Source organism: Coregonus clupeaformis, chromosome 14 (assembly GCF_020615455.1).
Source record: "Coregonus clupeaformis isolate EN_2021a chromosome 14, ASM2061545v1, whole genome shotgun sequence".
Lineage (NCBI taxonomy): Eukaryota > Metazoa > Chordata > Actinopteri > Salmoniformes > Salmonidae > Coregonus > Coregonus clupeaformis.
In genome coordinates, this window is record NC_059205.1 from 19,600,363 (window position 1) to 19,616,013 (window position 15,651).

General features: G+C 42.3%; 1 protein-coding gene across 1 annotated transcript in view; it reads right to left on the reverse strand.

The window, feature by feature from the left end:
• Positions 1-12,151: 12,151 nt before the first annotated feature.
• LOC121581293 (zinc finger E-box-binding homeobox 1-like) overlaps positions 12,152-15,651 on the reverse strand; it is a 100,392-nt gene continuing 96,892 nt past the window's right edge. Inside the window, exons 9-10 of the mRNA XM_041896813.2 lie at positions 12,640-13,252; positions 12,152-12,161 (exon numbers count right to left, since the gene is read on the reverse strand). Coding sequence (XP_041752747.2) covers positions 12,152-12,161; positions 12,640-13,252 — 623 coding nt within the window. The remainder of the gene's footprint in view (positions 12,162-12,639; positions 13,253-15,651) is intronic.

Here is a 15,651-nt window from a genome sequence, read left to right on the forward strand (position 1 = left end):
TTATAAATAAGTTTAGGGCCCATGCCACTGTAGCCAACCTCCCTGGACGTGGCTGCAAGATAACTTTATCCCACTGGCTATAAGGTGAATGCACCTATTTGTAAGTCGCTCTGGATAAGAGCGTCTGCTAAATGACGTAAATGTAAATGTAAATAACTTGATTGCAGCAAAGGATTGTTCGAATGGTGTAGAAAGCACCTCAATCAACTGCCACACAGATTCAAGCTGACCTTCAGACACAAGGTACGACAGTTTCAGCTTGCACCACCCGTCACAAACTCAATGAAAGGGGGTTATATGGTAGGAGACCCAGGAGGACCCCACTGCTGAGAGAGAGACATAAGAAAGCCTGACTGCAATTTGCCAAAATACACCTGAACATGCCAAAATCCTTCTGGGAGAATGTCCTGTGGACAGATGAGACCAAATGAGAGCTTTTTGGTAAAGCACACCATCTCTATGTTTACAGGAAACAAAATGAAGATTTCAAAGAAAATAACACCTTCCCTACAGTCAAACAGGTTCAGTGATGTTTTCGGGTTGCTTTGCTGCCTCGGGCACTGGGGGCCTTGAGTGTGTGCAAGGCATTATGAAATCAGGAGAATACCAAGGCATTTTAGAGCGCAGTGTCGGACCCAGTGTCAGAAAGCTGGGTCTCTGTCGAAGGTCATGGGTCTTCCAGCAGGACAATGACCCCAAACACACTTCAAAAAGCACCCAGGAATGGTTCAAAACAAAACGCTGGACTGTTCTGAAGTGGCCAGCAATGAGTCCAAATCTAAATCCCATTGAAAACTTGTGGAGAGATCTGAAAACAGCAGTTGGGAGAAGGCACCCTTCAAGAACTGGAGCAGTTTGCGCAAGAGGAGTGGGCCAAACTGCCAGTACAGAGGTGCCGGGAGCTCATCGATGGCTATAGGAAGCACTTGATTGCAGTTATTTTGACCAAAGGCTGTCCTACCAAATATTAAGTCTAGGGTGTCAATAATTTTGTAAATGACATTTCTGTTTATTTTCTGATTTAAATTGGTATATTAAGTTCTGAATAAAAAACAAAGGTTCTGTAATATTAACAGTGAAATAAAGAATTGTGGAGACCAAATACTTTCAACTTTTAGGGAAAATTGTGAGTTGCTTGAAAAAAGTGCAAGGGTGCCAATAATTTTGGCCATGACTGTATATAGTGCAACCTGACCAGGGCCCATAGAACTCTGGTCAAGATTAGTGCACTATATAGGGAATAGGGTGCCATTTGGGACAGAACTCTAATGTGGTTTATGGGGATGCACTTTGCCATTGCAGAGGTGTTATTATAGTCTCATGGATAAATGCTTGATCACTCCTTCAAAGCTGCGCTGTCAACGAGATGCACACTAATATATTACTTATACTATGTACAGCATTATATTGGGTAAAACTTCATGCTGTAAGGTGGATGCGGTTAGAATGTGGACACATTGCATAGAGCTGAGGTGGAAAGGTAGAGATGCAGCCGCAGTCATGGAAATGGAATAAGAATATTACTATTATATATGGACAGTGAATTCAGAAAGTATTCAGACTCCTTGACATTTTCCACATTTTGTTACGTTACAGCCTTATTCTAAAATTGATTAAATTGATTTTTTTCCCCTCATCAATCTACACACAATACCCCATAATGACAAAGCAACAACAGGTTTTTAGAACATTTTGCAAATGTATTAACAATACAAAACTGAAATATCACATTTACGTAAGTATTCAGACCCTTTACTCAGTACTTTGTTGAAGCACCTTTGGCAGCGATTACAGCCTCGAGTCTTCTTGGGTATGACGCTACAAGCTTGGCACACCTGTATTTGGGGAGTTTCTCCCATTTCTCTCTGCAGATCCTCTCAAGCGTTGTCATGTTGGATGGGGAGCGTTGCTGCACAGCTATTTTCAGGTCTCTCCAGAGATGTTTGATCGGGATCAAGTCCGGGCTCTGGCTGGGCCACTCAAGGACATTCAGAGACTTGTCCCGAAGCCACTTCTGCGTTGCCTTGGCTGTGTGCTTAGGGTTGTTGTTCTGTTGGAAGGTGAACCTTTGCCCCAGTCTGAGGTCCTGAGCGCTCTGGATCAGGTTTCCATCAAGGACCTCTCTGCTCTGTTCATCTTTGCCTCACATCATGATGCTGCCACCACCATGCTTCACCGTATGGATGGTGCCAGGTTTCCTCCAGACGTGACGCTTGGCATTCAGGATCTTGGTTTCCTCAGACTAGAGAATGTTGTTTCTCATGGTCTGAGAGTGTTTAGGTGCCTTTTGGCAAACTCCAAGCGGGCTGTCATGTGCCTTTTACTGAGGAGTGGCTTCCATCTGGCCACTCTACCATAAAGGCCTGATTGGTGGGGTACTGCAGAGATGGAAGATTCTCCCATCTCCACAGAGGAACTCTAGAGCTCTGTCAGAGTGATCATCGGGTTCTTAGTCACCTCCCTCAGTTTTGCCAGGCGGCAAGCTCTAGGAAGAGTCTTCGTGATTCCAAACTTCTTCCATTTAAGAATGATGGAGGCCACTGTGTTCTTTGGGACCTTCAATGCTGCAGACACTTTTTTTTTACCCTTCCCCAGATCTGTGCCTTGACACAATCCTGTCTTCGAGCTCTACGGACAATTCCTTCGACCTCATGGCTTGGTTTTTGCTCTGACATGCACTGTCAACTGTGGGACCTTATATAGACAGGTGTGTGCATTTCCAAATCATGTCCAATCAATTGAATATACCACAGGTGGACTCCAATCAAGTTGTAGAAACATCTCAAGGATGACCAATGGAAACAGGATGCACCTGAGCTCCATTTTGAGTCTCATAGCAAACGGTCTGAATACTTATGTAAATAAGGTATTTCTGTTTTCGCTTTGTCATTATGGGGTATTGTGTTTAGATTGCTGATGAAAAAATTATATTTAATCAATTTTAGAATAAGGCTGTAACGGAAAAAGCCAAGGGGTCTGAATACTTTCCTCAAACAATGACATCAGACAGCAACTAACATGTCAGCTGAAATGTCTTAATCTGTGCAGCAGATGGCAGAGTGGAATCTCTTCATGAACATCTCTGATAAGAAGCATTTCTTCACTTTACTGTCAGGGTTACCCTTCTGTCACTAAAATAAAAAAGGTGCTATCTAGAACCTTAAAGGGTTCTTTGGCTGTCCCCATTGAGAACCCTTAGAATAACCCTTTTTGGTTGCAAGTCGAACCCTTTTGGTTGCAGGTAGAACCCTTTCTACACAGAGTTCTACCTGGAACCAAAAAGGGTTCTCCTATGGGGACAGCCGAAGAACCCTTTTGTAACCCTTTTTTCTAAGAGTGTAGTCCTTCTCAGCAGCAGAAGTGTTTCTGCTTACCCTCCTGTCTGTGCTTAATTCAGGCTCTTCTGTGTATTACCATTCCTAAGATACCAGTCTGTTCATGCTATCATTCGACTCCTTGCTGCTCCTTGTCGTGCCAAACATGCCATGATTGGCATGACAAGGAGTTGGAATGATAGCAGAAACAGATCTGGGACCAGGCTATTCTTAAGCCATCTTGTATTGATAATGACCGTGGCACGTAGTCATAAAGCGTCTCAGAGTAGGAGTGCTGATCTAGGATCCGGTCCCCTCCGTCGGAATAAAATATTATTCATTATGATCCTAAAAGCTAAACTGATCTTAGATCAGCGCTCCTACTCTGAGATGCTTTATGAATACGGGCCCAGAAACAAGAGGAGGAGGGGTGTTCATAGAGGCTGGGAGAGGAGAGGAGAGGGGTCTGGTCTGTTCTGGCAGAACTCCCCCCAGGCATTAGGAGTCAATCTACTGTAACAAACATGCTACCAGGGCCATCTGGCATGTTAGTTAATGTGAAGAGAAGGGACATGCGCGCACACACACACACACACACACACACACACACACACACACACACACACACACACACACACACACACACACACACACACACACACACACACACACACACACACACACACACACACACACACACACACACGCACACACACACAAACGCTGTATCAGATGTTGAAACACACACAGTATAAGGGCATGTACAGGTATGACAGTATTAGTAATAAAGCACTAAGCACACATCCATACACACACACACTCACAATCAATGAATAATAATGTTTCAGTTCATTCCAAAAACAAAAATGTGTTTATTGTTTATATGCCATAAAGATGATGTTTTTTTCATCCATATTGTCAGAAATGAATCAATTTGTTTTTTAGATGAAATACGTATTAACTGTTTCAAACTGTGTAAAAGAGTCCTTCAATTATCCTCTTACAGTACATGGTGAAAAACAGGTGACCACTGAAAGTGCTGTGGCAATTTACATGATCACGTATCTGATTCCCAGTCCCGAGATGCATGTAGACCACATCTCCCACCTCCAGCAGCAGTGACACTCCATTGGAGGAATTAACAACATGGCCACTACCTTGGTGATCATAAGTACAAGCCATTTGTTGTTCATTCTTAAACAAGAATGCACATGTAGGTTGGCTTTGTTTGTTATTACTTCAATATATTGTATTATAATCATTAGTTATTGAATGATTTATAATCATATTTTCCATCACTAAGGTCAAGTAGAAATGTTCTCTCTCAGCAAGAAGTCATATTATGATATGGTTTACTGTACAGTATCAATAACATCACCTGAAGGACCTTTCCCTTGTGTGCATGGATGGTGTGAATGTGTACCTTGATTGAAGGTACTGTATCAGTGCTGATGTTGGCAGTGGTAAGAAATGGCACTTCTTTAGCCAAATATCTTATTCATCCATTTCTTTTTTAAGCATTAAATGACCTGGTGTGATGGTGCAGTTTAAACAGTTTAAAGCCGTTATTTTAGCGTTTTTGCCCAAAGTCGACCTTTAAAGTAACTGTCGAGTGTTTCCAGATTTCTATGAAATATGACCTATAATTAATTACAATATGAGTGAAATAGTTTTCCTTCCAAAATGTTTAAGTATGTTAAAAAGCATCCTTTCTGTGTTGGAATGGTGTGGGCGTACTCCAACAACAGCATGATGTGGGCGTATACCGGTAATTAAAAATATATTCACGCAAGTAGACCGCTGATTGATCAGCTCATTCTCCTCAGGAGGATGACATCATCCTCTTTGAGGAAATGGCAAGCATTTTTTAAACGGTCTGTTTGAGATATATGTTATTTTTGTCCAATTTATGCTTTGACCACAAATACAAATATAGGATGAATTAACAACATTATTTGGGTATGAGTTAACAGAATATAATCTTTTAAAAGGGAGAATTTCACTGGACAGTTACTTTAAAACTGCAACATTTTATCTTTACCCCATGGCAAAATGTGTAGTATTGCAGGAAATTAGCTTTAAAATTGGGTTTGGGGGGTCTACCATTTATCCTTCCACTTATACTGTGTTTTGAAAATACCAAAAAAAGGACCCTTCAAAACTGAGCTGTAATTTACGATTTTCCATACAAAAAAACATTACAAGAATATTGATGTCTTGATTTTGTCTGAAGTGACGGTTAGCAAAATTTGGTAAATTGAGAAAGCACACTTTCTTTAACTTCAATGTCAACTTGTTTTTACATGGAATTGTAGATTTTAGGCATATAGATTATGTATTTTGGATCTTTTCAGTGTATTTTCAACGCTTTCAGACAATGCAATTAATCATGATTTCAAATATTTGTGCACTAAAATTACAAAAAGTTAGAGTTAACTGATTAACTCTGACAGCCCTAATACTAACTATTTGGTATAGAAGTGTATAAATTATTTATAATAATATTTTTCATCATAAAGGTCAAGTAAGAAATGTGCTCTTTTAGCAACAAGTCCTATCATGATATACAATATAATCAAGCCCCACCTGAAAGACCTTTGCCTTGTGTGCATGGATGTGTGCACGTTTCTGGTATCAGTGCTCACGTGTGTGTGCATGCTTGTGATGGTACTCTCATACACACTGTGGTTTCTGTAAAGTGCACTATTCTGTATTATATACTTGAGACATTTGATGATGACAAGGAAAGGTCTTACCAAACCAACACCAATGTATCAAAAGAAATGTTATGGCAATTAACTGGTTGATAACACATACCAGTACCCTATATACTGTTTGCTCAATAAAGCTTGAATCATGCTAACTACACATATGCTTTAATGTGTGTGAGTTACTGCAGTCTGTTTAGATAACAGCACATATGAACGATTACAGCATGTACACCTTATGCATAGCGTTTCGGCCACATTCTACATGTGTATCTGTTGGGATCTGAACCCCGCTCTCCCACTCAAGAAGCCAATGTCTAAACCATTAGGCCAAGAGGCAATTCCCCCTTAGGTCAAGGATGACACTGATTTCACCGGCAGGGCTACCTCATCACGCGAGTATGAATCCGACTCACCTCCGCTACACATGCATACATCACCCTATAGCAGTGCTTCTCAATTATTTTCTGTTACGCCCCATTTGACCATTTGATACTGAAAAATTAAATTAAATATAATCAATAAATAATAATACATTCAAATTGATCAGCAACATTAACTTAGGAATACAATATATGAAACACTTTGACCTAAAAAACCCAAAATGAATAAAACAATATGTGCTGATTTTTTTTTATCAAAATGAGGAAGTCAGTATTAATGGCTACAATGAGCACGTTTTGCAGTGCACAGCTTTTCGAAGCCGGGTTTTGAAGCATGATACTGCAACTCTCAGCTCCTGCTCAATGTTTAGCTGGGACCTGTACTTGGTCTTCAGTGCAGCAACAGCAGAGAAGCCAGTCTCACAAAGATAAGATGTTGCAAAAGGAAGAAGAATGCCCATGGCCCTCTGCCCTAAGAGTGGAGACTGCCTCTCTACACTCGGCCAGAATTCACTCAGTGTCTGGGATGTGAACCTCAGTCTCAATGTGGAGTCAGACGTCATATCAATGAACTGGTCCTCCTCTGCAGAGCTGAAACCAGTTGGAGCTGGTGCATTGAAAGGATCTCTCACCCAGTCATATTGGGAACTGTTTTCAGGGAAGTACTTTTTAAAGAATCCCATCAGTGATGAAATATGCTCCTTAATATATGGAATCACTGAGGTGGCATCATAGTCAGTAGTGTCAACAAATTCATGCAGGTTCTCGAATGAATCAGTATTTCCTTCATCAAGTCGCCTGCCCCACATTGCAAGCTTTCGAGTGAAAGAGCTGATCTTGTCTGTGACCTGAGGGAGGTGTTTATCTTTCCCTTGAAGCTGTAGATTTAGTTCATTTAGCTTTCCAAATATGTCACTCAGGTAGGCCAGTTTTGCCAGGAAGTTCTCATCACTAAATTTTTCTGCGAGGTCATACTATCTGCTCTCTGAGCTCAACAGCCACCTTGCTTCACTGTGAAACAGCACAGCTTGATGTTCAGCTCCCATCTCCTCACAGATAGCAGAGAAGACTCTTGTTTTTAGTGTTCTGGTCTTTATAAAATTGACTACACCTACAATGTCAGTCATAACCTCACTTAATTCAGAGGAAAGGTGCCTTGATGCCAGTGCTTCTCTGTGTATAACACAGTGTGTCCACTCAGCATTAGGTGAGGCCTTCTTAATGAGTGCCCGATGTCCTTTTCTCATCCCTGCCATGGTCTGTGCACCATCACTGCAAACACCAATGCAGTTCTCCCACTTTAGCCCATTCTCAGTCAGGAAGCAGTCCAGCATTTTGAATATCTCTTCAGCTGTGGCTCTGTCTCTGACATATTTACAAAAAATTGTCATGTCAAAACGTACATAAGCGATAAACAAACAGTCTTTGTTGCAGTCAGTTGCTTCATCGAACTGTAAGGCAAAACGTTTGTCTTTGAGTTTATCTACCAGCTGTTCTTTAAGATCGTTAGCAATGTCATTTATACGTCTGGCGACAGTGTCATTGGACAGAGGGATCGTTTTTATTTTTGCAGCACCATGTCTAATGCTGCAGGCAGTATCAGCTCCTCTGCTATGGAGTGTTTTTTTTTGCACTGAGCAATTTGGTACGCCACCTTATATGATGCTAACAGTGCTCGCTGGTTTACTGAAGTAGCATTCACAAAGCGGGACGATTGTTGGCAATATTCGGCACGTTTTCGCTGAAAAAACTCAAGCGGCTTATCAGCGTGATTGGGGTGTAATGTCTTTAAGTGACGCCTTAATTTATTTGGCTTCATGCTGTCCGCTGCCAACATTTGTAGAAACAGTAAACATACCGGTCTTTCCTCGTCTCCCACCGTAGTCACAGTGAAGCCAAGCGCTACATACGCTTCGTCATATTTGCACACATATATATATAAAAAGCATGTTCCCCGGGGTCACACGCGCCCCCACTGGCATCGCTCTGAGCCCCCCCAGGGGGGCGCGCCCCACTATTTGAGAAGGACTGCCCTATAGTAACTTACTTGTCACGCCCTGACTCTGAGGACTTGTATTTGTTGAGTCAGGGTGTGTATCTTCTGTGTTGGGTTTGCTAGTTTGTTTTCTATGTTTTAGATCTAGAATGTGTAGATCTATGTTGGCCGGGGTGGTTCCCAATCAGAGGCAGCTGTAGCTCGTTGTCTCTGATTGGGGACCATACTTAGGCAACCGTTTGGCACCTGTTAGTTGTGGGATCTTGTTCCGTGTAAGGTATGTTGTTTGGATGCTACCTTGGACTTCACGTTTCGGTTGTTGTTTTGTCGTGTGTTTAGCCGTAAGTAAATATGAATGCATATCACGCTGCGCCTTGGTCCTTCTCGTTCGTAAACGATCGTGACATTACTATAGAGTAAATTTTAGATTAGTTGGAAAATAATATTTTTGGTATCATGTCAACACTTGATGATATGCTCCTCAACTGCATGTGTAAAGTAATTATGTGATTATAGTATGTGTGTTTAATTCAGTTTGATTCTATACTGCTGGTGTGTGTTATTCCTATGAATGAAAATTAGCTTTCTCTATAGGCATTGGACTCCACAAGTTGGCTCAGTGTCAGAACTGTAATCTCCTTTATACTGTAGATTACCTTTGGTCCGGGAATATTACTGGCAGAACAGATAATAATGTTCAGGAAATACAGTCAGGTATTTAATTTGAAAGGCTATTTCCCTGACGTTCGCTTTCATGGTAAACGCTGCGGAAGACGGCTCAAGTGTAAATTACCTTTAAAAGGCGCATTGTAGATAGTGCCTTTGAATGAATCCAGACCTGAATCTCTAGATATGTTTATCTGATACAAACATACAGTCAGGTCCAATATTATTGGCACCCTTGATAAAGATGAGCAAAAAAAAAAAGTATAAAATTAATAATACAAATACTGAGCTATATTATATGCCTTTTCTTTTTTGAAAATGATATTATTTTATACTAATACAATTGCATAGAGAAAGAGATTTTGTTTAACAAGTAATACTTTTTTCTCACAAAAAGACAGGGGTCAAAAGTTTTGGCACCCCTGTTTTCAATACCTTTCAATACTTCACCTTGCGAGGATAACGGCACTGAACCTTTTCCTAAAATGTTTTATGATATTGGAAAAAAACATTGGGATGGATCTTAGACCATTCCTCCATAAAGAATTTTGTTGACGTTTGTTACATTTGTTGGATGACATGAAAATTGATTTATTTGGTGTCAAAATAAGGATGCATAAGCAGAAAATAACCCCATACCTAATGGAAAATATGGTTGGGGATCTTTGATGTTATTGGGCTATTTTGCTTCCACTGGTCCTGGGGCCCCTACAAGCATCACTACATCAACCATTGTCTCCTGACTCCCACTAAGAACTAAAGAGCAAGTATACAATATATTACAGATGAATTAAACGTTATTATTGTTACATAAAAATAAAGATCACCCAATCTCAGAAATGCTTTATTTTATTTAATTATGATGGCGGGGTCATAAAAAATGGAGCAAAAAAACAACAACTATAAAAACAAACAGTGGATTAAACAGGAAATGTATAAAACAAATTGTAGCCTCTGACATATAACAGTACAATGTAACAAATTGGCACAAAACGGAAAGAAAAAGAGTATGTTGACAATCTAATTTTGGCTTTGACAAAAAAAGGGAGTTACGTATATCTTCATAACAAGATCAATCCTTCATTACAACAGCGAGGACTCATGCATTTAGTCACACAGTTAGTTTTCAGTAGCTTCATATCAAATGAAGGACAGGTCAGTCTAACCAACTAGCCTGATGATGGATGAACATGAAACACTTCCCATTTCTCTCTTCATTTGTGTCTTCATTTCTAGTTCTTTTTCTTCAGCTTAAACAGACATCATGTTAATGTAATACTTCAGGGTTTATTTTTTTTAAACAAACTTCATGACTTCCAGAGCTGTACTTCAGACCGCTCTGGATTCCTTGACCTTCAAATCATTTTTCATACTAAAATATATTATTGTATCAATTCAAACTACAGTATTGTACACTACAATGTGTGTAATAAATAATCATAAAGAAATATAAAAATAAGACACATAAATATAAAAAGTCCTATAAAACCTAAATAGGTACACTTTTATCAGTGAAAAGGGTTCTAATACTGCCATTGTTGAAAATGCACACACATTTAAAAAAAACTAAAGCCAAACTGAAAAATAATTATGTAACACTGTTAGGTAAAATCAACTGAAACACTTAATAAAACACAGGGATCGTATTCACTAACATTTGTTACCTGAAGTGAGGGTTAGTTTGCCACCATTTTTTAAAACAAGTGCACTCAACTAATAATGGCTGACACTCCAACACAGCAAAATCCCCTTAAATACTGTAAAAACCTTTCCTATCCATCTTATTCTCTCTTTGTTCCTGTTTGTTCACACACACATTCATGCTATTGTCCTAGTCCCAAATGGCCACTTTATCCCTACATAGTGTAGTACTTTGGACCAGACCCCTATAGTGCACCAATAGGTAATATGATGCCATTTGGGACGAAGCACAAGTTAACTAAAAATGAGTCCAAGCAAGTAAACAAACATTATTCAAAATGGGCCTTGCGCAGATTGAAAGACGTACTGGCTACATCCGTGAAGTAAAAATAACACTGTTCTTGCATAAGGCTGGAGGCATTGGGGCGGGGTACAGCGCAGAACTGCCCCCCTCCTGCTTCATATGACCCTATAACACTGATGATCGTTGATTAACAACTAACCAAACCAAAAACAAGGGGTACGTCCCAATAATCTCGCCTTTCTCCAAACTTGTTCTCTTCCCTTCATGGATTTGAAAGCAAAGGACTGGTATACAAAATATTGTGGAAACTCCCTCTAGTTTAGCCCATGCTTACACCAATCCAATGCTTTTACATTTGTGGGGAGTAGTAAACAAGTGCAGACTTCAGGAAGAAGGAGAGATTATTGGGACGCGACCAAGGAGAAACGTGATAAGAATGCTGGATTTGAGGTTGTGACACCTTCCCTGATAGGACAGTTTGGTTATGGCGTCAGATGCCACATCATCATCCCCACCATCTCACCCCTCCCTAGCCTGGTCCCAGATCTGTTTGTGCTCTTGCCAATTCCATTGCTGTCCTTGACAAGCCAAACATGGCATGACAATGAGTGACAAGGAGTTAACATGATAGTACAAACAGACTAACCCCCTCCCACCCATACCCCAGAATCCTCTTTTCTTCTTAAGGCTAACAATCCAACTGAAAACAAAATGCTATGCTAAGGTTAGCTAACATAAAGAAGATCTATAGCTAGTGTGTACATAATCATACTAAAGGGTGAACAACACATCATGAGGCATGTTTTATCCATAGGTAAACCAGGAATACTGTAGTGCAGAGTTTTTTTTTTTTTTAGAACTCAATAAAATACAGATTTTAGCAAACACCGTCATTGGGCAATAAAAAGGTATAGAAATCTTTGTTCAACTGTACAGGTTAAAAGGTTAAAACATGAGCGGCAAAATTAGTAATAACATTGACAAACAGAAATTACCTGGGATCGAATGTCTCACTCTCAGTAACAAAAGTCCATGGGTGTTTGTTTTCTTTCTTTTAAAATGTATAATACTTCTATAAACAAGGTCTAAGTAACACTGATTTTCTTCCACAAATAAAAGTCACTGATTTATTGTCTAGTTCAGGCACACCTGGGATTGAACACAGTAGTGGACCGACAACACACCATCAACATGGCAGCCATGTTTGTTTTGTTTCTTCTTTTGACAACAAGACAAGATTTTCCTGTCTTGATATTTGACACCTTTTGATTTCCATTTTCAACACAAAATGTATTTTTCATTCACGGTTCATCTTGTTTTCCTCTGTTTCTTTCTGTCCATTTTCTAAGCATCTTTAATGTTCTCCTTGTCCACATGCAGATCTTTGTCCTCTGTTTCCATAGCTTACACTGTTGCCAAAGTTTCCTTCTCTGCCACTCCTTCCTCCTCCTCCCCTTCTACATCTCCCATCACCTGTACCTCCATCCCCTCCTCCTCCTCTTCCTCATACACATCCTCCTGCTGTACAGACTCCTCTCTGCTCTCTTCCTCCTCTTCTTCCTCTCTCCTCCATTCCTCTTCCTCCACCTCCTCCTGGTGCGCCTCCTCCTCTCTCCGCCCTTCTTCCTCCTCCTCTCTCCTCCCTTCCTCCTCTTCCTCACACACCTGCTCCTGCTGTACAGACTTCTCTTCCTCTCTGCTCCCTTCCTCCTTATTTTCCTGCTGTCCTTCCTCCTCTTCCTCATGTGCCTCCTCCTCTCTGCTCCCTTCTTCCTCATCCTCTTGTCTCTCCTCCCCAAACTCCTCCACCTCGTAGATCTCACTCTCTTCATCATCCTCGCCCACCTGCACCACCCGTATGTCGTCCATGCTCATGGCTTCCATGCCCTCCTTCTCTCCCTCCTCTTCCTCCAGCTCCTCCTCACTCTCCCTCTCGTCTGAGTCCAGTTGGGAGGGAGGGGAGGTGGGCCGGCTGTCTGACTGCTGCTCCTCTGTTTGGGGGCTCATTTCGGGGCTCATTCCGAGCCGACGCCCCACCTGACGATCTCCCTGGGGCTCCTTCTTGCAGTATGAGTATCGGTGGTTCATGTGCTGGGAGTAGGAGCCCGAGTGGGAGAAACACTTGCCACACTTGTCACACCGGTAGGGTTTCTCTCCGGAGTGCAGACGCGTGTGTTCTATCAAGTGGTGCTTGTGTTTGAAGGCTTTGTTGCAGATGCCGCACTCGTGTGGCCGTTTTCCTGAAAACAGAAGAGAAGAAGAGAGAAGAATAGATTACTTTAGTGCCCAATGTACATGGATGTTTAACAGAAACTTCTGCTTTATTTAAACCCCTCTGAAAGACACACAGACACATACCGAGTTTGGGTTGGAAAAGTTGGAGAGAGAAACTTCTCCATTAAACACACCACATAGGTGTCTGCTTAAACCTGTGTAAAAGTTTTTTTCGGGGGTGAGAAATCAATCCGTAACCCATTACTCTTGATTTGCTGTGTGTGTGTGTGTGTGCACTGCTTTTACCATTACATTAGTTCTGTCACTGTCTACATTACACTGACCTGCCTGTAGACTTACTAACTGTGAAACCAACAGCATTTGTTATGGAAACAATATCATAACACAAACCCTCACAATTATATATACTGAACAAAAATATAAATGCAACGAGCGGGCCCTCATCGACCACTTCCGGTGCCTTACAAATTGGTGCATTCAACTTATGATAGCCAGTGGGACAACCATATTTTTATTTTATTTTTTTAATGGAGGGGGTAGAAGGATTACTTTATACTATTCCAGGTATTCCTTAAAGAGGTAGGGTTTCAAGTGTCTCCGGAAGGTGGTCAGTGACTCCTCTGTCCTGGCGTCGTGGGGGAGCTTGTTCCACCATTGGGGTGCCAGAGCAGCAAATAGCTTTGACTGGGCTGAGCGGGAACTGTGCTTCTGTAGAGGTAGGGGAGCTAGCAGGCCAGAGGTGGATGAACGTAGTGCCCTCGTTTGGGTGTAGGGTCTGATCAGAGCCTGAAGGTAAGGAGTTGCCGTTCCCCTCACAGCTCCGTAGGCAAGCACCATGGTCTTGTAGTAGATGCAAGCCTCAACTGGAAGCCAGTGGAGTGTGCGGAGGAGCGGGGTGACATGAGAGAACTTGGGAAGGTCGAACACCAGACGGGCTGCAGCATTCTGGATAAGTTGTAAGGGTTTAATGGCACAGGCAGGGAGCCCAGCCAACAGCGAGTTGCTGTAATCCAGACGGGAGATGACAAGTGCCTGGATTAGGACCTGTGCCGTTTTCTGTGTAAATTAGGGTCGTACTCTGCGAATGTTGTAGAGCATGAACCTGCAGGATCGGGTCACGCTTTGATGTTAGCAGAGAACGACAGGGTGTTGTCCAGGGTCACACCAAGGTTCTTTGCACTCTGGGAGGAGGACACAATGGAGTTGTCAACCGTGATGGCGAAATCATGGAGCGGGCAGTCCTTCCCCGGGAGGAAGAGCAGCTCCGTCTTGCCGAGGTTCAGCTTGAGGTGGTGATCCGACATCCACACTGATATGTCTGCCAGACATGCAGAGATGCGATTCGCCACCTGGTTATCAGAAGGGGGAAAGGAGAAAATTCATTGTGTGTCATCTGCGTAGCAATGATAGGAGAGACCATGTGAGGATATGACAGAGCCAAGTGACTTGGTGTATAGAGAGAATAGGAGAGGGCCTAGAACTGAGCCCTGGGGGACACCAGTGGTGATAGCACGTGGTGCGGAGACAGATTCTCGCCACGCCACCTGGTAGGAGCGACCTGTCAGGTAGGACGCAATCCAAGAGTGAGCAGCGCCGGAGATGCCCAACTCGGAGAGGGTGGAGAGGAGGATCTGATGGTTCACAGTATCAAAGGCAGCGGATAGGTCTAGAAGGATAAGAGCAGAGGAGAGCGAGATAGCTTTAGCAGTGTGGAGAGCCTCCGTGACACAGAGAAGAGCAGTCTCAGTTGAATGACCAGTCTTGAAACCTGACTGGTTTGGATCAAGAAGGTCATTCTGAGAGAGATAGCAGGAGAGTTGGCTAGAGACGGCACGCTCAAGAGTTTTGGAGAGAAAATAAAGAAGGGATACTGGTCTGTAGTTGTTGACATCGGAGGGATCGAGTGTAGGTTTTTTTGAGGAGGGGTGCAACTCTCGCTCTCTTGAAGACGGAAGGGACATGGCCAGCGGTCAAGGATGAGTTGATGAGCGAGGTGAGGTAAGGGAGAAGGTCTCTGGAAATGGTCTGGAGAAGAGAGAAGGGGATAGGGTCAAGCGGGCAGGTTGTTGGGCGGCCGGCCGTCACAAGTCGCAAGATTTCATCTGGAGAGAGAGGGGAGAAAGAAGTCAAAGCATAGGGTAGGGCAGTGTGAGCAGGACCAGCAGTGTCATTTGACTTAATAAATGAGGATCGGATGTCGTCAACCTTCTTTTCAAAATGGTTGACAAAGTCATCCACAGAGAGGGAGGAGGGAGGGGGAGGAGGAGGAGGATTCAGCAGGGAGGAGAAGGTGGCTTTCTAGGGTTAGAGGCAGAGGCTTGACATTTAGAGTGGTAGAAAGTGGCTTTAGCAGCGGAAACAGAGGAAGAGAATGTAGAGAGGAGGGAGTGAAAAGATGACAGGT